The sequence below is a fragment of the Larus michahellis genome, chromosome 24 (assembly GCF_964199755.1).
Source record: "Larus michahellis chromosome 24, bLarMic1.1, whole genome shotgun sequence".
Lineage (NCBI taxonomy): Eukaryota > Metazoa > Chordata > Aves > Charadriiformes > Laridae > Larus > Larus michahellis.
Window position 1 is genome coordinate 1,009,601 of NC_133919.1, and position 21,365 is coordinate 1,030,965.

General features: G+C 51.6%; 1 protein-coding gene across 13 annotated transcripts in view; it reads right to left on the minus strand.

Annotated features, from left to right (window-relative positions):
* Positions 1–2,858: 2,858 nt before the first annotated feature.
* The window catches only part of OTUD7B (OTU deubiquitinase 7B), a 32,593-nt gene continuing 14,086 nt past the window's right edge, over positions 2,859–21,365 (minus strand). For all 13 annotated transcript variants that reach the window (XM_074566857.1, XM_074566855.1, XM_074566865.1 and 10 more), the window contains 10 exons: positions 18,728–18,898; positions 18,271–18,486; positions 13,362–13,463; positions 12,404–12,531; positions 10,507–10,619; positions 9,717–9,844; positions 8,933–9,082; positions 7,934–8,048; positions 6,772–6,856; positions 2,859–5,826 (listed from right to left, as the gene is read on the minus strand). In XM_074566857.1, the coding sequence (XP_074422958.1) occupies positions 4,519–5,826; positions 6,772–6,856; positions 7,934–8,048; positions 8,933–9,082; positions 9,717–9,844; positions 10,507–10,619; positions 12,404–12,531; positions 13,362–13,463; positions 18,271–18,486; positions 18,728–18,898 (2,516 nt within the window). In that variant the 3' untranslated portion in view covers positions 2,859–4,518. The remainder of the gene's footprint in view (positions 5,827–6,771; positions 6,857–7,933; positions 8,049–8,932; positions 9,083–9,716; positions 9,845–10,506; positions 10,620–12,403; positions 12,532–13,361; positions 13,464–18,270; positions 18,487–18,727; positions 18,899–21,365) is intronic.

Consider the following 21,365-nt stretch of genomic DNA (forward strand, 5'->3'; position numbering starts at 1 on the left):
CCCTGTGGCTGGACCCATTTGCTGTAGAAAATTACAGCGAATTTTCCCCTTTCTGGACCCATTTAAGCTCCAGCATCCCCAAAGGCCCTCTGGATTTTCAGCATCCCGAAAGTCCCCTGGATTTTCAGCATCCCAAAAGCCCCCGGATTTTATCTTTACGGTGCGCCAAAGCCTTACTTGGGTATGAAATTGTCTCTGGCATCCCTGGGTGCCGCCTTCAAATGCAGCCGGGGGAAAAGGTTCCTCCAAAAACCAGCGAGGATTGGTAAAAACGGTGAGGGAGGGGGTTCTTTTTTTAAACGAAAGCCTGAATTCGGTACCTAAAGAAAAGACAAACTTCCCCAGGCCTCAGGTCAGAGGGTGGAAAGGGGACGCCGCGCCCCACAGGGGAGCGAAAAACCACAAAAAGCCCGATGGATGGGGACGGCGAGCGGCCCCACGGGGGGGGAATTTGGGGTCCCGGCGGCGGTTGGGGCGGAATTCCCGGGGGCCGGGGAGGAAGGAGGCACGGCCGCTGCCCAGGGCTTTCGTTAGTCCAAGGATGTTTATTGTCAGTGAATCTATGGTAGCATAAAGGAAGGATGCGGTGTACAGCCCGATTGCCACGCGCCATCTCGTGCTCGCTACAGCGGTGCTCACCAGGAGTAAAAAAAAAAAATAAAAAAAAAATAAAAATAAAATAAAATCGACCTAACGTTTAATTAATAATAATTAAAAAAATTTTTTTTTTCCCCATGAATAAACAATTGCAGAATTAATTCAGGTCACTTCTCGTAGGATAGTGATAACCAAAGCATCCCCCCCCCCCCCCACACCCACCCCCCGGCCTCCCACAGGTAACATCAGCGAAGGTAAACGCTCCCGCGACAAAACAAGATGCTCACGGGGGGGGGGGGGGGGGGGGTTTGTTCAGCCTTAAAAAAAAAAAAATAAATCTTTCCTGCACCCAGGGCCCGATGGCAGCGACCTTCCTTCCACCGACACCAGTAAGTGCACTTATTTTAAGATTCCCCCCCCCCCCCCCCCCCCCGGCCCAGAGCAGGTTTGGGGGTTTTCCCCCAGGGAAAGGTGCTGGGAAAACCCAATTCCCACCCCAAATTCACCCCTTTTAGAAAAAAACCAAAAACCAACAGGTGCCAGAAAGGTATCGAGTCCCAATGCCCCGAAAACACCGCCTGGGCCGTGGCTTTAGTGTGTTTACGAACAGGAACCGGCGGCGGGTAGAGATCCGCCGTCAATAAATAAAATTCGTGTTTAATAGTCCCTTAAAAAAAATTAATATTAGTTTCACCATAAAGGAAACAAAAATGACCTGGAAAAAGAAATCCTTGGTGGTTCTGAAGAAAGGCAGCGGGTTTGGGGGGGACCCGGCCGAGGCAGGGGCTCAGGGGGCACCTGGGAACAGCCAAAACTCTTGCCCTTCGGAGAAAAAAACCTCATCACAGACTTTTCACCCTCGCCTGAAGTTCAACTCTTTGGTGGTGGTTGGTTTTTTCGTTCCAGAAAAAAACCTACAAACTCTACGACCCACGATAAAACCCGGCAAATGCCAACCCCCGGGGTGCTGGGGGCGCGCTTGCGCGGGGGCCGCGGGGCCAAACCTGCCCAGGCCTGGGGAACAACTTCTGGGGGAGTTTTGCCCCTTTTTTCCTCCGTAACGGCGGTGCCAGGGCTGGTTCCTCCTCTCCCGCTCCTCAGAGGGGGACCAGCAGACAGACAAAACCGCGTTGATAAGATCACAAACTTGCCAAATTTGCTTTTCCCCCCCCACCCCGCCCCGCCAGGAGGAGGAAGAGCGACAGCACCTCTGCTCGTGGGGACCGGAGACACTTTTCTCCCAGGAGGATGCACGGCTGGGATACCTCCTGCCGGCATTCCCTGGGGTTTGCTCCCCTTAAGCCAATATTATGCACGAATCCGTCACATTTACAAGATTCAAGCAAAACTCCCCCAAACCGCCGCTGGTAAAAACCACCAGCTTTTAGCACGGGGTGCGGGGATGGGCCCCCCCGCCGCCAGCCAGCGGCTCCCAACAGCAGCTCCCCACCACAACGCGACCTCCGGCACCGCGGAGTTCACCAAAACGGAGAGGAATTGCCCCAAAACCCAACGGGAACCGCGGGTGAAGCCTTTTGCCATCCCGCCCACAGGCTTTTGCTTGGGGGAGGGACGGGCAGAGCAGCCCCGCTCCGGGTGTAGCCGGAGGATATTTCCAAATCTGAAATAAAGGAATTACAGGAAAAAATAAACAGCAGAAACTGGGATGTAAAACCAAGTGACACCCTGTACAGTGAGGATTTTGGTTGATTTTTAAACATTTTGGCTCAATATTTGGGGGGGGGGAACCACGAGCGTCTGCGGGGAAACAGGAGCGAGAGCCCGTGGCGCTGGATGTTCTCCCCCCGGGTCAAAATCCCTGGGAATTACCAGGATTTGAGGGAGGAGATTCGCTCTCCGGCATCTGCTCTGAGATGAGAGGCAGCGCCCAGGAACCAGGGCTCAGCCACGGAATAAAACCCAAGAAAAGAGCTAAAAATCGGAATTAAACCATCACTGGGGTATTTACAGCCGGCTGACAAGTGGCTTCGACGGCTTGACCCAAAGGTTAGGAGTTGACGACCCCGCGCAGCCAGGAACGGCCTTCATTTGCCTGTTTTTAGGTCTGTATAAACCGGTCGAACTCGCACCTTTGGACCAAGCCTTTGGGGATTCGGGAAAAATAAGGCTTCGGGTGATTCTCCAGCGTTAAGTACACTTTCGCCTCAGCACGGGAAGGGATTGCATAGTTTGACGCCTTCCGCGAAATAAAAATTAAAAACTAAAAATAAAATGAGGGCATGTTTGTAAAGCTTTGAACGAGGGGTATAATTCATGTTTTATTTTCAGGTGGTATAAACGCTGAACCTCGCTCTACGCGGGGGCGGAGTCCGGTTTGGGAGCTGTAGTTACCAAAAAAAAAAAAAAAAAAGAAGAAAAAGAAAAATAAAAAGAATAGCTGTGTGCAAACATCGCAGTGCTAAAGTTAAACCCACCCTGCCAGAGGCGAACGGGAGCGGACGCTTCATCCAACGCCGCAGGGGCTGGGACGAGGACGGGAGGAGAAGGGACCGGAGCGGACGACACCGAATGTGCCAGTTAATTACAGCTTCGTATTTTTGTTTTGGTTTTTTTGTGGTTTTGTTTTTTTTTTTTTCTTTTTTTTTTTTCTTCTTAACAGTTTCGACTCTTTAGCCCTATTATCAAAAATATCTTTTAATATTCCTCAGCCCAAGGTCGGTTACGTGGCTCAGCAAAATGGAGCCGAGTTAATTCCATGCAGCAGAACAGAGGTAGAACGGCGGTGGCTTTGCTCAAGTAGGAAGAGTTATCGCAGCGGGGGGCAGGGGGGAGCGTGTCCCCCCCACGTAAAGCGCCCGGCAGCGGCGTTACCTCCCGGTGCCGCTGGACGCTCCCTGTCCTCTCTCCTTCCCTGGGGTATTGCTGGCTGCAGACACTGACCTCCTTTTTTTCTCTCAATTCTCACTAAATCGGGTCGACCGTTCCGCCACTGGAGACGGTTGGGTGATTTTTTTTTTTTTTTTTTTTTTTTGCACAGTACTTCTGCAGAAAAAAAAAAAAAAACACCAACAAAAAACCACAACAAAACTCCAAACCACTCAAGCACTGAGATCGCCCTCCCTCCGTCTCCCTCCCACCCCAAGAAAAAGTCTAAAAAAATAACATTTTAAAAACCAGAGCTGAGCCCGGCAGGAGGGCAGAGCCCTGAGCCCGCGGCCCAGGGGTGCTCCGATGGGGCCGGGCTCCCACAAGTTCAACCCAAAACAAAAAAACCCCAACCCAATAACATCCAATTCCAACCAAGTTTCGCTCAGTACCGGCAAAAGAACTATAAAATAAAAACGGTGCTAAAAAAAAAAAAAAAAAAAAAAAAAAAAGAAAATCTCTCCATTAAAAGGGTTTGCGACTGTCAAACTGAAATGGCAAAGAAAAAAATAAAAGAAAATCTCTCCATTAAAAAGGTTTGTGACGTTCAAATGGAAATTTCTGGGGTGTTTTCGCTCGATTCCAGGCAGTTGGTGATGTTGGAGTCCAGCGGGAAGGGCCCGGCGGGTGCTGCTCCCCCCTCGCCTTCTCCCAAAGCTTTGGTCTGGTTTATTGAAGGAAAAATCAACCCCCCCCTCTTTTCCCGCTGTGCCCCCCAAGAGCGCGCCCGCGCTGAGCCCAGTCACCCCCGGGCAGAGGAGCCTCTGGAAAAGCATCGTCCCCCCTCCCGCAGGGTGTCCCTGAGGGGGGGCCACCTTCCCTCGCCCCCTTCTCCCCGCGTCGCACCAGCAAACCCCGTTTCTCAGCCCGAATCCCCGCTCCCTCTTCGCACAGGGAGGGAAGGCGTAAAAAAAAAAAAAAAAAAAAAAAGAAAAAGAAAAAAAAAAAAAAGAAATAATATATATATATTATTGCATTCCCCATCTTTCATGGGTCCCAAGATCAGCGCCGGGGGGGCGGAGGTGGGGTTAGCGCTCAGAACCTGTGCACTAAAGCCTCCCGCTCCTTGCGTTTCATCTCCTCTTTGTAACAGCAGGAGCAGAAATTCCCGGTTTCCGGATGTCCGTAAAAACTGCAGTTCGGCTGCTTGCATTTGGTCTGCTGGACATTATAAAGAATTCGGGGTTTATTTTTATCCGCCGGCGGCATTCCTTTCTGCGGGCTGTCCTGCTCCAGGTACTCCCGGTAGCCGTTGCTGTGCGGGGAGGGCAGGAGGCAGGCGGATTCCGACGGGAAGGTGGGATGGACGTCCATGTCCGTGGGGGAAAATCTCCCCAGGTGGGAAGGGCTGGTTTGGGAGGGATTTGGTCGCCCCTGGGGGCAGTGGCGGGGTAAGGTGGCGTAGGGGGGAAGGCTACCGCAGGCCCCCCCGGCTACTTGCCGCCTGCTGTCTTGGTAGCCAGGGGGATGCGCCCCTTCCACACTGTTCACCATGGAGGGTCTGGGAAAGGTGAAAACGCCTGAATAACCGGAGGGAAAAGCTGCGATTTTAGTGCTCAGGGCCAGATCCGGGGGCTGGAGGGTGTATGTGGGGGGAGGCGGGGGGTACGCGGGGTTCAGCATCACCTCCTCGCCCCGGGGGGTGCTGGCCTCCGGTTCCGGCTTCTTGGCGGTGGCAGCGCTGCCCAGCGCCTTCTTCTCTGCCTCTTTTTGTTTCTGCTCAGCCATGAAGCGCTCCTCGGCGTCCAGGAGGTACCGCTGGATCATCTCCTCCTGGTACGGGTGCCGGTTGCTGGTCTTGAGGTGGCCGGCGAAGATGAACTTGCGCTCTCCCTGCATGGCGGCCCGCAGGATGCTGAGGCTCAGCCTGACGTCGTTGCTGTATTTGTAGGGATCCGACGGCTTTTCGGGGGCTGCTTTCCCCGGGCAGGTTTTCTCCACAGGAGCTGACAAGTCTCCTTGGGAAGATTCCTCTTTACTGCCTTTCCTCGATTTCAAGGATCCTTTTTTCTTCTTCTCCAAGGTGTCCCCCTGCCCGTTGCTCACGCCTCCCTTGATGGTTTTGCTGTGCATCAAGCCACCCATGTTCTTTTTTAGCTTACTTCCCAAAGTCTTGCCGAAGCTGCCCAGCTTGTTGGCAACCGAGTCTGCCCGTTTCTTATCTTTTTCCTTATCCTTGTCTCGGTCTTTCTTTGGTTTCTCTTTGTCCTTGCAACCCCGGCTGCCCCCGTTGCTGGCTGAACTGCTGCAGACCGACTCCTTGTCCGACTCTCCCGACTCCGCAGCTGAACGAGCGTCGTCACCCGCGGAGGCTGTCGGGGATTCTGGCTGGGCCAAAGGCGCCTAGGGAGAGAAAAAACCATATATATATTTCAAAATCCAGTAAGCTCCTCAGATAGGAGTTTTCAGGATGAGGGTGAAACAGAGTAGGCTTTTCGGGGGCTGCTTTCTTATTTCGGTGATCAGAAAACGGAGGGGACAACATTCAAACACACTTTGGGATACGTCCCCAGCAGCTGTCCTGCACGTCCATAAATTTCTTAACTCGCTGGAGGTTGCAGGGGGAAAAGCTGGAGAAGAAGAAAGGGTCACACCAACTCCCGCTCTGGTCACCCCAAAGCGCGGCTGGCATGGCTGGCACCCGTTTCCAGCCCTTCGCCTCGACGGTTCGCACGCGGAGAAGACAGCGGGGGACAGAGAAGACCGAGGGGGGACAGGTCACCGTATTTTTAAGCCAAGCACCCGAGAGCCCATGGCCAGTTAAGGAGGCAACGGCCAAAACGTCACCATTCGAGCTTTGCTAGAGATGAGACCTTGCAGCGTCAGACAGACCCAACCAGCTCATGTTTAAGTTTGGGGAGTTTTCTCCTTAAAAGGGGAGGGGAAAAAACCAAAAAACCAAACAAACCCTCATGCTGTCAAGGCAGCCACCACCATCCGCCAACACACAACCATGGGGATTTGGGATGCGGACGGGGGTTTTCCTGCCAAGGAAAGGTCCCAGGAAAACTAGAGTCAAACCCCATGTCTCAAGGCAGCTTCTGGCGGCCGTAAACCAAGAGTTTGTGTTTGCCTTGGAGAGGGGAAAAAACAGGCACGAAAAACTCTAGGAAATAACGCGCGCACAAAAACTAAATCATTTATCTGCTCAGAGCAGCATTAGCCGCAATTTCTGGGGGCGCAGAGCGCCTCACGTGAAGGAGAGCAAACGGCTTCACATCTGCTGCCCTCCGCAGAAGGGAGGTTTAAATAATTAAAGAGTAAAGAAAATACTGCTTGTCTCTTTACCTGCATGTCACAAGGCAACGTGATCCATTTAACATTCATGTAGCTGTGCAGCAAGTGCAGCTTTGCTTCCAGCGATAACGTCACACTAAAACGTAAAACGAGGATTAAAAAAAAAGTTAGAGTCAAGTTTCACGTTAATAACTGCGATTCTCTCCTCTATATTTAGTCATTTGCCTGTCGTCTTTATATTAAAAGGCGTGTTTTAACGCAACAGGTAAAACCACATCGAGACAGCAGCAATACAAAAGGTAGCATTTTCGTAGCCTTCCAAACCTTTCAGTTCAAACCCAAATGAATAAATCAGCAGATTCCCGAATGTCAAAACCCAAGCTCGCTACAACTGAAAATGAACTCGACAAATAATCTTACTTGTACGTGAGACTTGTACGTGTACGACAAATAATCTTACTTGTAACAAAAAAGCAGATGTCACAGATCTAAACAGAACTAGTTTCAAAATGATTCTCCTCTCTATAAGAACAACTTCAGAAAAGAGTAAAGATGTTCGCTCAAAAATTTCCGCTTGTCAAAAAAAATAATAATTCTTTCCAGTAAAAAACCCACAGGGACGGAGTCTTTTCTACTGGCTCCAAACCCCTCAAAATTAGATGCTGTATCAGTAAAAACCTGCGCCGAGTTTTAATACTTCGACTGTGGAGGTTTCTAGGTTTCTTCACCCAAAGTGGAGGAGTCGTCGTGCTTCCAGCTCCCCGACCGCGGCACCCACCGCTGCCGGCTCTCGGCTCGGCAACAGGAAACTCGCTGCCGCGGAACAGGAGGGGTGTCCGACTGCGAGCCCCGCTCCCGCTCCAGGGCTCGGAGGTATTCCTTAGCTCCCGATGGGGAGAGAGGAACGGAAAAATACACCTCTTTTTATCCGAATATGACAGCTCATCCCTGCTCGCTTCTGAGCTACACCTAGTCTGAAGCTCTGGGATTCGCAGAAGTCACCTCTCTACCCTGTGGGAATGAAGCTGATGAGATGTCACCACCCTACTGAAAATGTACTCGAAGGGAACGAAACAAGAGAAAAAAGCTGTTCCATCCCCACCAAAGAGGTTCACGCTGCAGCACAACTTTCAGCCAAAGCCAAGACAGCCTCAGCTGGGGACAGAGCAAGGAACCCTCCAGCTGTGATGGCTCCAGTCTGCCGATAACCAACCTGGCCAGCTTGACATTGTCACTGTCGTCCTTCCCCCACTGCCATTCCTTCCCGGGATCCACGGCAAAGTGCACGGGGAGCAGCTTGTGCTCGGAGTCCGTCAAGGGAATCACAGCTGCAGGAGAGTGAAAAAAGCCCCCTTTTAACGCCCGAAATGACAAAACCTTGCGTGTTGGCAGCAGCGGCAGCCAAGCTCCGAGTGCCCACCAAGAACATCAGCTCTGATGGCAACTGGGGTCACACCAAATGACACAGCAACTGGCAATGCCTGGGATAACGGAATCATCATGGAATGGTTTGGGTTGGGAGGGACCTTAAAGACCATCCCGTGCCACCCCCTGCCCTGGGCAGGGACACCTCCCACCAGCCCAGGTTGCTCCAAGCCCCGTCCAACCTGGCCTTGAACCCCTCCAGGGATGGGGCAGCCACAGCTTCTCTGGGCAACCTGGGCCAGGGGCTCACCGCCCTCACAGCCAAGAATTCCTGCCTCACATCTCATCTCAGTCTCCCCTCTTCCGGTGGAAAACCCTTCCCCTTCGTCCCATGGCTCCCCTCCCTGCTCCAGAGTCCCTCCCCAGCTTTCCTGGAGCCCCTTGAGGGACTGGAAGGGGCTCCAAGGTCTCCCCGGAGCCTTCTCTTCTCCAGGCTGAACCCCCCCAGCTCTCTCAGCCTGTCCCCACAGCAGAGGGGCTCCAGCCCTCCCAGCATCTCCGGGGCCTCCTCCGGCCCCACTCCCACAGCTCCGTGTCTCTCCTGTGCCGAGGCCCCGGAGCTGGCGGCAGCACTGCAGGGGGGTCTCCCGGCGCGGAGCAGAGGGGCAGAATCCCCCCCTCGCCCCCCTGCCCACGCTGCTGGGGATGCAGCCCAGGCTGTGGGAGGTTCTGGGCTGCCAGCGCACGTTGCCGGCCCATGGCCAGCGTCTCCCCCCCCAGCACCCCCAAGAGTCCTCCTCAGGACCGCTCTCAATGCTGTACTGATATAATTTTATTTATCACCTACCTTGATCTTTTGTGGGTTCCTTCTGCTCCATGGATACCAGGGCAGAAAAATGGGCTTGGTCGTAAGCCAGTACCAACGGAGAACGATGGCACTTGTTGGCTGGGACTTCCAGAGGAAGATAAATCCCTCCAAAGGGAATAGGGGCAAAGGCTGGAAAGAATTCAGGGCAGTTAGCTTTCATACGAGCTTAAAGAGTTAAGAGTTGTTTACACTGAAACTGCTCCAGAACAAGCTGTTTGCTTCATTCAAGGTTTCACCTGCAATTATCTGTCAGCTCAAGGGACACTAAAAAAAAAAAAACCACAACCCAAAACAGACATCTATTTCACATCAGGAGGAACACGGTTGGAAAATGAACCTGTATTTTCTACAAAAAAACCCCTTTTTTACTCCTCCACAAGACAACTTCAAGCTTGCACACAGAATGACGGTAATTGATTAATCTTTTCTGACAGGAAATTCAGTCTGCTAGTGGAAAATACGACACGCAGGGAATGGAATTTCCCATCTTTACGCACATGCGTGGGTGCAAAAGAGGTAGAAAATAACCACCCCAAAACCCATCACACGGACACTCTTCGAAACAGCAAAACATCAGCTGCGACGCTGAGCTGTGCGTGCCACAACCTTCGAGCAGCTCCGCACAGCCCGTGCTCTGCTCTCCGATTCACGATCCGGCTTCGCTGAGCAAAAAGACCCCGTGAAATTGTGCAGCAGAGAGGGAACACCCCCCCCAAGAACGCGTAATTCAGGAAGAGTTTGAAAAGAGAATGCAGATTCCTACCTTCTCCCCCCGAGTCCCGCAGCATCGTGTCCGCCACCACCACTATGGGTCTCTTCAAGACGTGGGCGAGGACGAAAACGTGGAACTCCTCCAGGCTCTCGTACACCGGCTCCTCGGAGCTTTCAACACTGGGGGAAGTAAGAAAAACAAACACCACCAATTTTCACCCCTTGGGTATTTAATCCTTGCTTTTAAAAACAGGATGAGGTCGTTACGGGCAACCACGTAGAGGCGGGTCATGTTAACAACATGAAGTTTGATGCTCAGCTCTGATTTGAGATTTTGGATGTACGCCCCCTCAAAAATGTCCCGTTTTAAGACAAGGGTCCTCTCCAGGAAATACCACATCGCTGCTTGGCACTTCTGGGAGTCTCTTATCTAAACAGCCTCGAATGGGGTGTGTGTTTGGGATGGCTGCAGCGATAAAGCACCCTTGATGCGCACAGGGAGCACTGCGGAGAGTCTCAGCCTTCGTTTATTACTCTCATTTTATAGGCATCAACATGGTGACGCACGAGAAAAGCTCAGCTTTCTGTTCAAGGCGTGCGTTACCCTGCAAAAAGGGGTCGGGCAGAATTTAAATCTTTTTCCCTGATGCTCCATGAACCTCTCGTCGCTCCTCATGATCCTCCATCCTTCCCCTCGAAACCCCACGAGCCGGACCAAGGCAGCAACCCCCAGCCTAGTCCCGCCCTCGAGAATTATCCTGATATTAAGGAAGATAAGGAAGATATTTGCTGTGTTTCTACATCTAAGCGTATTACTTTTGACTTTGGTCCCCTCCACGTACCCTCCGCAGCCACCCCCGTTGGTGCCGTAGTGCACGCGGGGCTCGCTGGATGCCAGCTTGATCAGCTCGTTCCACTCCTTCTGCCACTCCTCTTCCGTGTAAACCAGACCAGACTGCAAAATGCCAGATAAAAAACCAAATAAAAACACCCAAATCTTCAAAGCAAATACTTTCCAACCTCTGCAGCAGTTTTCTACACGCAGCCACAACTCTTCTCTATGGATTTATGCAAAAATAATCAATATATTATGCAAAAAACCAAGATGCATGTTTCCAAATCTGTGTTCTCGAGCCAGTGGAAGAGATAATCTGCCCGAAATGAAAGTTTGCCTTTTTGCGGTGTGGAAGTAAACATTTCAACCCACAGAATGAGGAAACCTTTACTATTATGCTAATCCTTCCAGTAGGGGAGATGACATCGTCTATTGATGAGAGATGGTGGGAGAGATAGTCGGAATAGCTTAAACAGAGAACTTATTTTCCTCCAAAAAAAACAACGTAAGACACCACAGCAGCCATAAATATTCAACTCGAGGGGAGATTTAGATGAGATACCAGGAAGAAATTCTTTGCAATGGGAAGGGCAGGGAGCCGTTCCCTCCTCCTCCTTTCCCCAGCTCCATAATCGGAGCTCCAGCATCCAAACACAACAGCCCAAGCGCTCGACGCTGCCAAGAAACCCTTCCAGCCGTGCACCAGAAGCAACGGGTGGCACGTTCCGCTCTCCACTGGGTTCTGCAAGGCATTAATTAAGTTTCTCTGCTCCCGGTTATGTCGTCAACACAAATTCTTTCATCGCCAATCTAAAGCTCGTGAAGCAAAGCAGGGGAGGAGAGTATCGCGCCCGGCGCGGGTTGTGAAACACAGAGCAGCATCCATCACCCTGGGCTGCTTCCTTCCGAGCTGATGTGGAAAGGAGGAGCTCGTTATCCTCCGTTTCCAGCCAACCGCTGCGGCGGGACCTGCCATTCCTGGACCACTGCACCATCGACATCCCCCACCGACTGCCCAGACCCTCCGGCTCCTCCCGAGCACCGCGACCGGGGCACGACACCACCACATCCGACAGCCCCAGTATTTTCAACTCCTTTTAAGATCCGCAAGTCACACGACTTTGCTGGCAGCTAATTCTGGAACACGCAGTTTGAAGAGATGCACAAAAGCATGCTTTTAATAGCAGTAAAACCTCCGATTATTTATTAACTACCCTGCTTCAAACAGGGAAATATGTATTATTGTTTTTTTTTTCAAACTGTCAAGATATGAATTCTTTGTGCCCTTCCAAAAATAAAAAGGAAGCTGGAGAGTAAACAACATCCTTCAGTGTCAGATGGAAACAAAAGTTTACCCCGTTCCCAAAAGCCTCTCAACACGGAGGGGCCGCCTCGCACCATCTGGCCCCTCTCCACCTTGCCAAAGCCGTCGCCCCGCTTTCGGGGGGGGTCCCCGTGCCGCGGCTTTGAAGGGCCTTTAATGTGGCAAGCTCATGAATTTCCTTTTTTGGTGGAGGAGTTGGTGCCGCGCTCTGACCGAGGCGCATGTCACTGATCTTTATCGCTGGAGAGACCGAGGCCACCGCGTTGCTTTGCTCTGTAAAGCCCGGCACGGCCATCGCACCCTGCTGCACCTCAAATGCCTGAGGCAATACTCATTTTCCATTGATACTGGGCAATTCTAATAAAAAAAAATTCCTACCTTATAATAAAGAGAGTTTTCCCATGGTTCAGAGGGAAGGAGAAATCTGATCGCGGCACAGCCAATTATCACAAGCCAGGGAGTTGCCCAAAATTCAAGGCAGGCTTTATCATGACAGGGAGCATCGCCCAGACCCGCGGGGATACCTCCTGGAGACGCTCCCCGTGAGCTCAGGGGACCCCGCGTTCGCTCTGGGTCTTACCTCCTTGTTCTGCTGCGTTTGCTGCCAACGCCACCTCCGCTTCAGGGCTTCCCTCTCCAGGCCTTTGTCCATCAAGGTGTAAAGGGATTTGCGAAGCATAAGATCGCGATCGTGGAAACCCCACATACCTGCGCGGGGAGGGGAAAAGAAACGGCAGCGGAGGATGAGAGCGGCTGGCATCGCCCCCTCGCTCCGCTGAGGTCCTGCAGCCGGCCACGACCCAGGGCAAGCGGGAAAATCGGGAAAACAGAGGCAGAAAAATGCACATTTCTCAATCTAAACAATAAAATTCCTAGTTCAAAGCCTGTGTTTTCCACCAGCGGCGAGTTTTGTGCAGCTAAATGGAGATGCTGCCGCCTCCGCTTTCAACTCGAAAGCATCTCACAGATGCAGCAAAATATTTGTTCACAAAAATCACCCGCTCCTTTACATCAACATCTGATGGGAAAATGAGGCCACGTTAAACGAGACTGTGGTTTTGCTGTGTCTGAAATATATATAACGAAGGAAAAACACAACCCTGCTGATTTAAGAGTCTGGAAACCACAGAAAATTTACTACGGTCCCACTTGACCAGACGAAATCAAACCTGGGCTCTTGAAACATGCAAGAGGAGGGAAGGGGCGGCTCTGTTATTTCCCATTTCCTTCAGAAATACAGGGAAACGTGCCAAATGGAAGGGGAGAGGTATTTTAGAAGTACACAAGCTATTGGAAGCCAGTTTCCTTCAACCTATTCCTCTCCCACAGAGCCGGAGCGTCGCGACTGCTCCCACACCTCCTGCTGCGGGGTCCAGGACGAGTGGCAGCATCCCCGTTTCCCGCGGGAAGGGCCGGGAAACGCTGGGTGCCGCTCCCGAAGGATGGTGCTGGGCTCCCCTCCCCAGTCCCAGCCGGAGAAGGGGCTGAAGCGAAGCCGTTCGTTATTTCGCCCACCACGAAGGAAGGCGAGCCCTTACCCAGGGAGGCGGCGTGGAGCAGGCAGTTGCCGTCGCCGGTGGTGGCCAGGGGAAGGAGCCTTTGGCAGCTGGGATCCACGTTTGCCCACCAGTTCAGGCGACCTGCGGGAGTATCGGAGAGCGTGAAAACGGGGGCCCGTGACACAGCACAGGATTGGCGCGTTCCTCCCCGTAAAAAAACACCGCTGAGGGTAGAAACCTGCTTAATTTGCAGGGGAACGGCCAAAGAGAGGAGCAGTTCCAGAGACAGCCTGTGGCCGGAAGAAGGAAGGGGTCCGAGACAGTGATAAAGCAACAAAAAGGGGAGATCGGAGCTGCAAAACTTCACGGGGATGCAAGGAAAGGGCCAGGCTGAACTTAAGCTCACACAAATTAGAATTAATTAGAAAGAGGAGCCAGCGCAGCCAAGACTTTAACCCAGACCAGCGCCGCCCCCCCCGTCCGTTTCTCCCCCTCTCTACTTATTTCAAAACCCATCAAGGCTTTTGAACCCTTATTTCAAACCCTTATTCCAAACCCATCAGGCTGAAAACATCTCCTCAAGTGCCCGTCACAAATAATGCCCAACAGCTTTCCCACTTAAAACACGCTTTTTGTTTCTTCTTGTAACCAAATCGCTCCTATTTAAACCATCTCACATCAGTCATTTTTTCCCCGCTCACCGGTTTAGGTAAAATACCCGGGAACTTTTGCTGATCCCAGCAGCTTTACCGATGAAAATGCAAACTGACAGTGCTTTACGCCATTTAAAAATAGCAGCTTTTTGGTAATAGAAGGCACTTGTAGCAATTCAAGTCAAGAGTACCTAAAAATAGAAGCTGGGCAAAAATTAACATACATGCCGCAGTCAAGTGGAGTGCGACGGGAGGTTAAACATTTATCAGGGAAATGAAATCGGGCTGAATTAGGACTTTGAACTCGCAGCCCAGCCTGTGTCTTGCTCTGCCTTAAAACCAGGCGCTGCCTCCCTTGGCTGGGATTTTTTTCCGGCAGCTTTCCTGCAGTGGGTCCCGTGCAACAAGGCAGGTTTTTTGGCTGGTAGATGCTTCCAACAAGTCGCCTTTAAATTGCTCTTGCAGAAAAACCAGCCTTTTCCCAGCATTTCTAACCAACTTCTCCCTGCTCCCGAGCGCGGGACGGCGGCTCTCAAACACAGGATTTCTTGAAATTGTTTGCACAACCTCAGCTTCAGCAGCTGTAGAAGGGCTAAATAGAGAAAACTTGTTTTTCAACCCCAATAAACACAGGAAAAACGTTCAAACACAGCGCTGGCTGCAACGCCAGGGCTGGTTAATTTCTTTTCTCGGCGCAGGGAAAAGGAACCCGTCGGGATTGCGAAGTGTTTAGCGCAGAGCCTGGGGACAATAGCTCCGCTCGGAAAAGCCGGCTCTTTTCACTCGATATAGCTCCTGGCACAGCGAAGCCGCAACACTGCGCCAAGTGGCGCGGGGCCAGAGGAGCGAATCGAGCAGCAAAACAGCCTCTCGCGCAAAAGCCAACCCAAACGCAACGCTACCGTGGGCAGCGCTCGGCTCCTTCAGTTAATTCTTTTTTTATCCATTTCACCTCCTTCCTGGAAAATTCGCTGCTCTTTTAGACGGCTGGGGTGGGGGGTCAGGGGGTGTTGGGCATCGCCGGTCGGTGCTTCGGAGGTGGTGCCACCTCTGCTCCAAGCGGGACGGGTCCCGCGCAGAGGGGACACACCTCGGGGAGGTATTTCTATTTATTTCTGTTTGCACGGCGCGGTGAGGCCGCGCATGGCCACGGCCAGGCAGCCGGAGTCGCTTGTCCAGATTTCCAGATTACTCAAGAGAAGTCATCTCGAAAAGAAACCGCATTCCCCAAAACCCTTCTCCAAATGTTTTGCTCCTATCGAGGCTGTGGAAAGGCCAAGAGGCCCCTAGAAGTATTTAAAACGACATATTTCTCCACACGTGGTTATTAGGAGCAAGCCCCGAGAGCTCCAGGAGAAAGACAAATGGTTTCAGGAGCACGAGGGACCTCCCTGCAATCCCCGCTCGAGTGGCGAGGCCGGCAACAGCTCCTCCGCACACCTGAAGACCCGAAGTTCCTCTGCATCCAGCACCACGGCTCTCACGGGGTCCAGTTTTGCCCTGCAGCTGGTTTTGCTACAGAACATCTGTTTGTCCCAGCAGAGGTCAGAAACCTGCGCACAAACGTGTACGGTTGGTAAAATACCGTCACAGTTGGTAAAACACCGTCATTTCTTCTAACAGGAACCATCTAAATAGGTCACGGCGGTGGGAAGGGACAACGATGGGGCTCCTCCCGGCCCGGGAATAAGGAATGACTAATTGAAAAACCAAATGACTTCCCTAAGGCTACCAGGGAATCCAGCGCCATAATTGCAAGGCCACCGTCAGGGACAGAGGGACCGTTCCCAGGGGTGACCTGGCCTCCGGCTCCTCGTGCCGACGTGACAGACCCACCATGGACACCCAACCACGACGGTGCTGTGACCGCAGACCACGGGGGACCCCGTGACTGAATCACCGGGGAAGGTGAGGGAGCAGGATCACCACCTACAACGGGGCTAAAAAAAAAAGAGACCAAAAAAGGAGAACAGCTAGAAAAAAGCGGCATCTCTGCTGAAACATGCTCATGTCGTATCCAAAATAAGATAATTCATCTGTAGTCTCCTTGTTTAATCTGGAGCCCATCTATGATGAGAACAATACCTCCAGGAAACATTTTTTTTGGGATCTGTCAGCGACAAGAGCGTGTTGAAGCGCATTTAGACGTGGGAGGGGTCAATGGCAGGGCAGCAGGGGTCCTGCGCTGCGGGCAGAGTCCTGCGGACCAACTTCTGAGAAGGTTTCTCCTGTCTTTTTGAAGCAAGACCCAGCCGTGAGCTCGTCTCTCCTGCCGAGGGAACCAATGACTTAGGGGTGAAAATATTTGCAAGGTGGATGCCAGGCAGGTAAGGCAGAGGGGGGGATGTGTACGCACGTGCCTCTGCTCACGCACAGGGTAAAAGGCTTCCCAAAAGCTGGGTGATGCATCACCGAGGCACCCAGCTCTTTGATCGCCCGCTCCGAGACGCGGGACGTTTATGCCCCAAGAACGAGGAACCCGTTTGCCAGCCCTTCCGTGCCGTTCCCGCAGCAAAGCAAGAGCCCTCATCTCTCCACTCAGCAGTTTTTAATAGTCCACCAGCTGATGTTTATTATTAGGGTAATATGACATTAGTCTGAAGTGCGAAGCAGGAGGTTTCTTGCTGATACGCTGGGGGACGTCTGAAGACGTGCTCGGCCCCGTGTCCCTGACCCTGGGGACAAAGCCTGACCTCGGAGCCAAGGTAAAGCCACCAAATCCAGGGCTTGCTTTCAGAGCTTCCTGATTTTTATTTTTTTTTAATAGCCTGGGGCAAGGCACTGCTGACTGCTCCTCCATGTGTGCAACGAGAAAAAACACTCTGAGTCTTCAAAATATAGGGCAAGGCTTAACCCACTGAGGTCTGTGACAAAGAACACGAAAGTTGCGGCAAGGGCCAAATTTTCAGCTCCACCAAGACCTTTTCATACAACTCCGAGCATGCTAAAAGCTTTCCAAGAGGATGTCATTACAATTTACAGCCACTTTAAAGCACACTTACTCTGCCACCGCGGTGTAAAGGGATCTCTGGATAGAAGGAGAGGAGTATTTCAACATTTATTGGTCTATAAAATATTTGCTTAATCCCCTATGGGCAGCACGTACTAAATTAATAACGGGAGTCAGCACAGATCACAGCACCACGCTCACAACCCTGCTCCAAATTACGCTTGGAATATTTTATAAATGCAGTACAGCCCTTTAATAAAGACAAACACCCATTTATAACAAACCCACATACGTAACGCAGATACACTTTAGCCTTCAAAAGGCACTTGCTAAAAAAAAATAAAAAAATAAATCAATTACTTAGTGTTAATGCCGTCTCAGCGTGCCAGGAGGCGTCCCCTGGCACAGGCAGCCACCTCTTGTCCCCCAGCCCGGAGTTTGTGCCGCGGCAGAGCCACCCAACACCCCCCCGCTGCCGCTCAGGTGTAGATCGGTGGGTTTTAACCTGCATTAGACGTGACAGCTTCGCCCCCGACCGACGCTAACGCCGCTGTAACAGGATCACTTGGATCAAGTGTTCGTTTCCAAACTGTGAGAATATTTATTCCAGGAACGCTCCAGCAGGAGAGGGCTAAAATTTGACATTAAGAGTATATATCATGGAGGAATAGTTTTCGAGGTGCGTGCATTGGTGACAGAAAGAAAGGAGAGGTGGAAAAGCCCCTGAGATCTTGCCCGGTGTCCTCCTGCCCCCCCGCCCCACACCGGTAACAGGCATTAGGTTTGCCCTGCCAGCAGTGAGGTCCCGTTCATTCACCAGCTAAATCTTATTTACAGATCACCGAGCAACTCTTCAGGAGGAAAACAGCACGTTGGAAACCAAACCCAGCTGCGCCCGGGAGGCGGGTCCTCTCCAGGCAAACAGAAAGCCAGCAGAGGAGTTCTCCTGCCTTGAAGCAGCACATAAAACGCATCATCCGTCTAAAATGTTTGTAATCGCTTCTACTATTTGTCAGCGGCGATGAGCTACTGTCTGTGTTATGCAGGAATCGCTTTTCCCCCACCTTCTCCCAGGAAGGCCGCCAGGACGGTGCAGGGCAGGGGGTGAGATAATGCAGCTTTTTTTTGAGCGTTACCGCCCAGCTGCATGAGCCGTGATGACACAGGCTATTTATTTACGTTCGGTGGCTGCAGGCAAAGCCAAGCAGACTCTTACTCAACCCTTGCACCATGCTACAAAAAGGGATGAAATAATACCCAGCAGATACACGTCCTCGCAATGTGCTGGCTCCTTGCGGCACCGCTGCAAAAAAAATGCCACATTGGCATTAAAAAATGTACTCACCAGCCTGCTCCAGTGCCACCAGCATGGACTGCTCAATGAGGTCTCGCTCGATGAAGCTGCGGAAGTCCTCGGTGTAGACGGTGAGGTCGGGCAGCTGGAAGGTGCAGATGGGCATCTCCAGCAGATGTTCGCTGCTGCCGTTGCTGGAGACGTGGGAGCGGGCCAGGGAGACGATGGTGGAGCTGGCATGGGAAATGCCTCGAGACAGGCGTTTTTCTGAGAAATGAAAGATGAAAAAAACATCTAAATGATGCAGAAACAGCAAACCTTGCAGAAGCAATTATCAAATTGATGCCTTCAACCAGTATTTTTCATAGAATCATGTAGGTTGGAAGGGACCTTTAAGACCATTGAGACCAAGACGGGTTGCCAGTGCTTGGATTGCTCCAGCATATAAAATATTTCAGGCCCCAGAAGGAAGATTTAAATTGATTCGGATTGTTTTTGTGACACTGACCTTGCACAATGTCATCCTGCCGCTGGAGCGGCGGCCGCATGGGCCGGGCTGCCTCTTTGTCAGGGGGTTTATAGTTGCGTCCCTCGTTGAAGGAGTGGGGCAGGTTGCCGGCGTGCACTTGCCGTAGCTGTTCAAAGTCACTCAGGGCTGCACTCAGATCCCAGTTCTTGCCTGGATGGGAAGGAATCAATAGTGGTCACCATCAGACGAGAGAGAAATCAAGTCGGTTCCTAAAAGATCTGCAATAGAAACTAATAATAGTTGAGTTTATCATGAAGAACGAAGGCCATCTGGCAGAAACAAGGAGGAAACCAGGGTGCAGCACCACTCATTCAGACGGTTGATACGTATCTGCCAGGATGTGCAGTTCTGGAAGAGATTTAACCACGGCAGTGCCCAGAAAGTGTTGGCTCTACTGCCAATGGGGGGGTTACACCTCGCGTGTGCAGAGACACAGAGCTACTGCTCTTGGATGCTGGACATCTGCAAAACCTAAACAAAGGTCCAAAGACCTCGGATTTTCATAGAGACACAGAATCACAAAATGGTTTGGGTTGGGAGGGACCTTAAAGCTCATCCTGTTCCCCCCCTGCCCTGGGCGGGGACACCCCCCACCAGCCCAGCTGGCTCCAAGCCCCGTCCAACCTGGCCTTGAACCCCTCCAGGGATGGGGCAGCCACAGCTTCTCTGGGCAACCTGGGCCAGGGGCTCACCCCCCTCAGAGTGAAAACATTCTTCCTTAGATCTAGTCTGAGGTAGAATTTTGCCAGAAGAAGATTCTTGGCTGCGAGAAGAAGGGCAGGGTCACCGTAACAGCGTACGCAGCACAGAGATGGGACTGAAGTAAAATAAACATAGTTTTGCCCTTGGGGAAGGGAGGTGGAAGGTCAGGCTGCGCCACCTCCACCAGCATCTACACAATCTCCGCAGCCGATTGCTCCAGGTCAGACCCCAGCACTTTGATTTCTAACCCTCCAGCTGCCGGGAAGACAATCCCCCCCCGACGCAGACACCCCCCTACCAGCCCCCAGCCCTCCGCACCCCGCGGCACCGCAGGATGACGCTCCGGCGACAACACCCGGCTTCAAAAGCCAAATTCGGAATACAACGTTTTGTATCTCAGCGCGTGGTTGGAGGGACGACCGCCCAAAACCCAGAAGCGAGCGAGGCCCCGGCGGGGCAGGCGGCACCAGAAGAGCTTTTCAGCATCTGGTGCCGTCACCGTCCAGATAAATTATTCAGCAAAACACCCTGAATTTCGTGGAGTTGAGCGAATCCCTAAAGCGGTTCCATTTCCATTTAACACTACCCAGGCAGCCGCAAGAACGTAATATATATTAAAATAGTCTTTCAGCGTGCAATAAATTGACTTTTTAGGAGCCACTATCTTCCAAAGGCGAGAATACACAGAAAAAACCCCAAACCCTACCATATGGCTTACATTCAGGAAAATTGTGATTATTTTTTTTTTTTTATTCTGAACACTGTTAATCTAGGCTCTTAAATTAGCAAGTTAGCAGACACTGCAGAAAGAAAGCCAACTTTATATATAGTAACTCCACTACAGGAAAGATATATAAACTGCCAATTTGCTTCTATCATAGCTCACGGACAATAAAAGAAGTCATTATGTCTAATTCCCTAAAGGAAATACGCTCCTCGAGTATTTAAATTCTTTTGAGAGACGTAATTTGCAGCATTTAATGATTGACTCCAAACGGAAAGTTATTTTCAGGTTTACCTTTTGAGTCAAGCGGACTAATTTTTTTTCTTTTGCCTTTTTGTTTTTCTTTAATGACGTAGTGAATCAGTATCAAGGAATGACAATGACCCACCAGATTCAAACTGATTTTGCGACAGCATCCCTATTTGCTCCAGCACGGCAGCAGCAGGAGGATTCTCCAGCGGCCCTGGCCCATGGCAGCTGCGTCTCCCAACCAGCTCCACCAGCAGCTGCTTCAGAAACTGACAAAAAAGCTAAATTTGGGGCGCAGAAAAAGATAAATTTGGAAAAAAAAATAAAATCTAAATTTTGGGAAAAAAAATTATCTAAATTTTGGAAACTCTATGTGAAACGAGCAGACTCATAAATCCCAGTATTCCTTGACAACCCGGTTACCCGCGAGCAGCTGGAACGGGCAGGACTGATGGACGCCACAGGGCTCTTGGCAAAGAGGCGGCGTTTGGGGAGATTTCTGCGCAGAGCGGGTTCTGCCGGTGCCCGGGGGATAAAAGGGAGGATCCCTCCTCCCACGGGAAAACCCACGTCCCCATGGGACACCACGGGCCAGAAGTTCAACCATGGAGAGACCCAGAGCCCAACTCCTCCTTGCCAGAACGCGGCATGATTTCAAAGAGCAGAACCTAATTAATTTTCCTAATTAATACATCTCCTTCTCCCCCAGGTCTTCAGCTTTGTGGCGCTGGGTTTCCAAGGGCGCTGGAGAGCCCAATGATGGAGAAGACCAATGTTCCAAAGACCTGCCGCTGCCACCAGACAGTGACTTCGCTTGTCACCTGCGCAAAACTACGAAGCACGGACAGAAAACACGACTTAAATTGCTCGTATCACCCTCAAACTTCACATCTGAATAATTCACAGAATGGTTGAGGTTGGAAGGGAGCTTAAAAACCATCT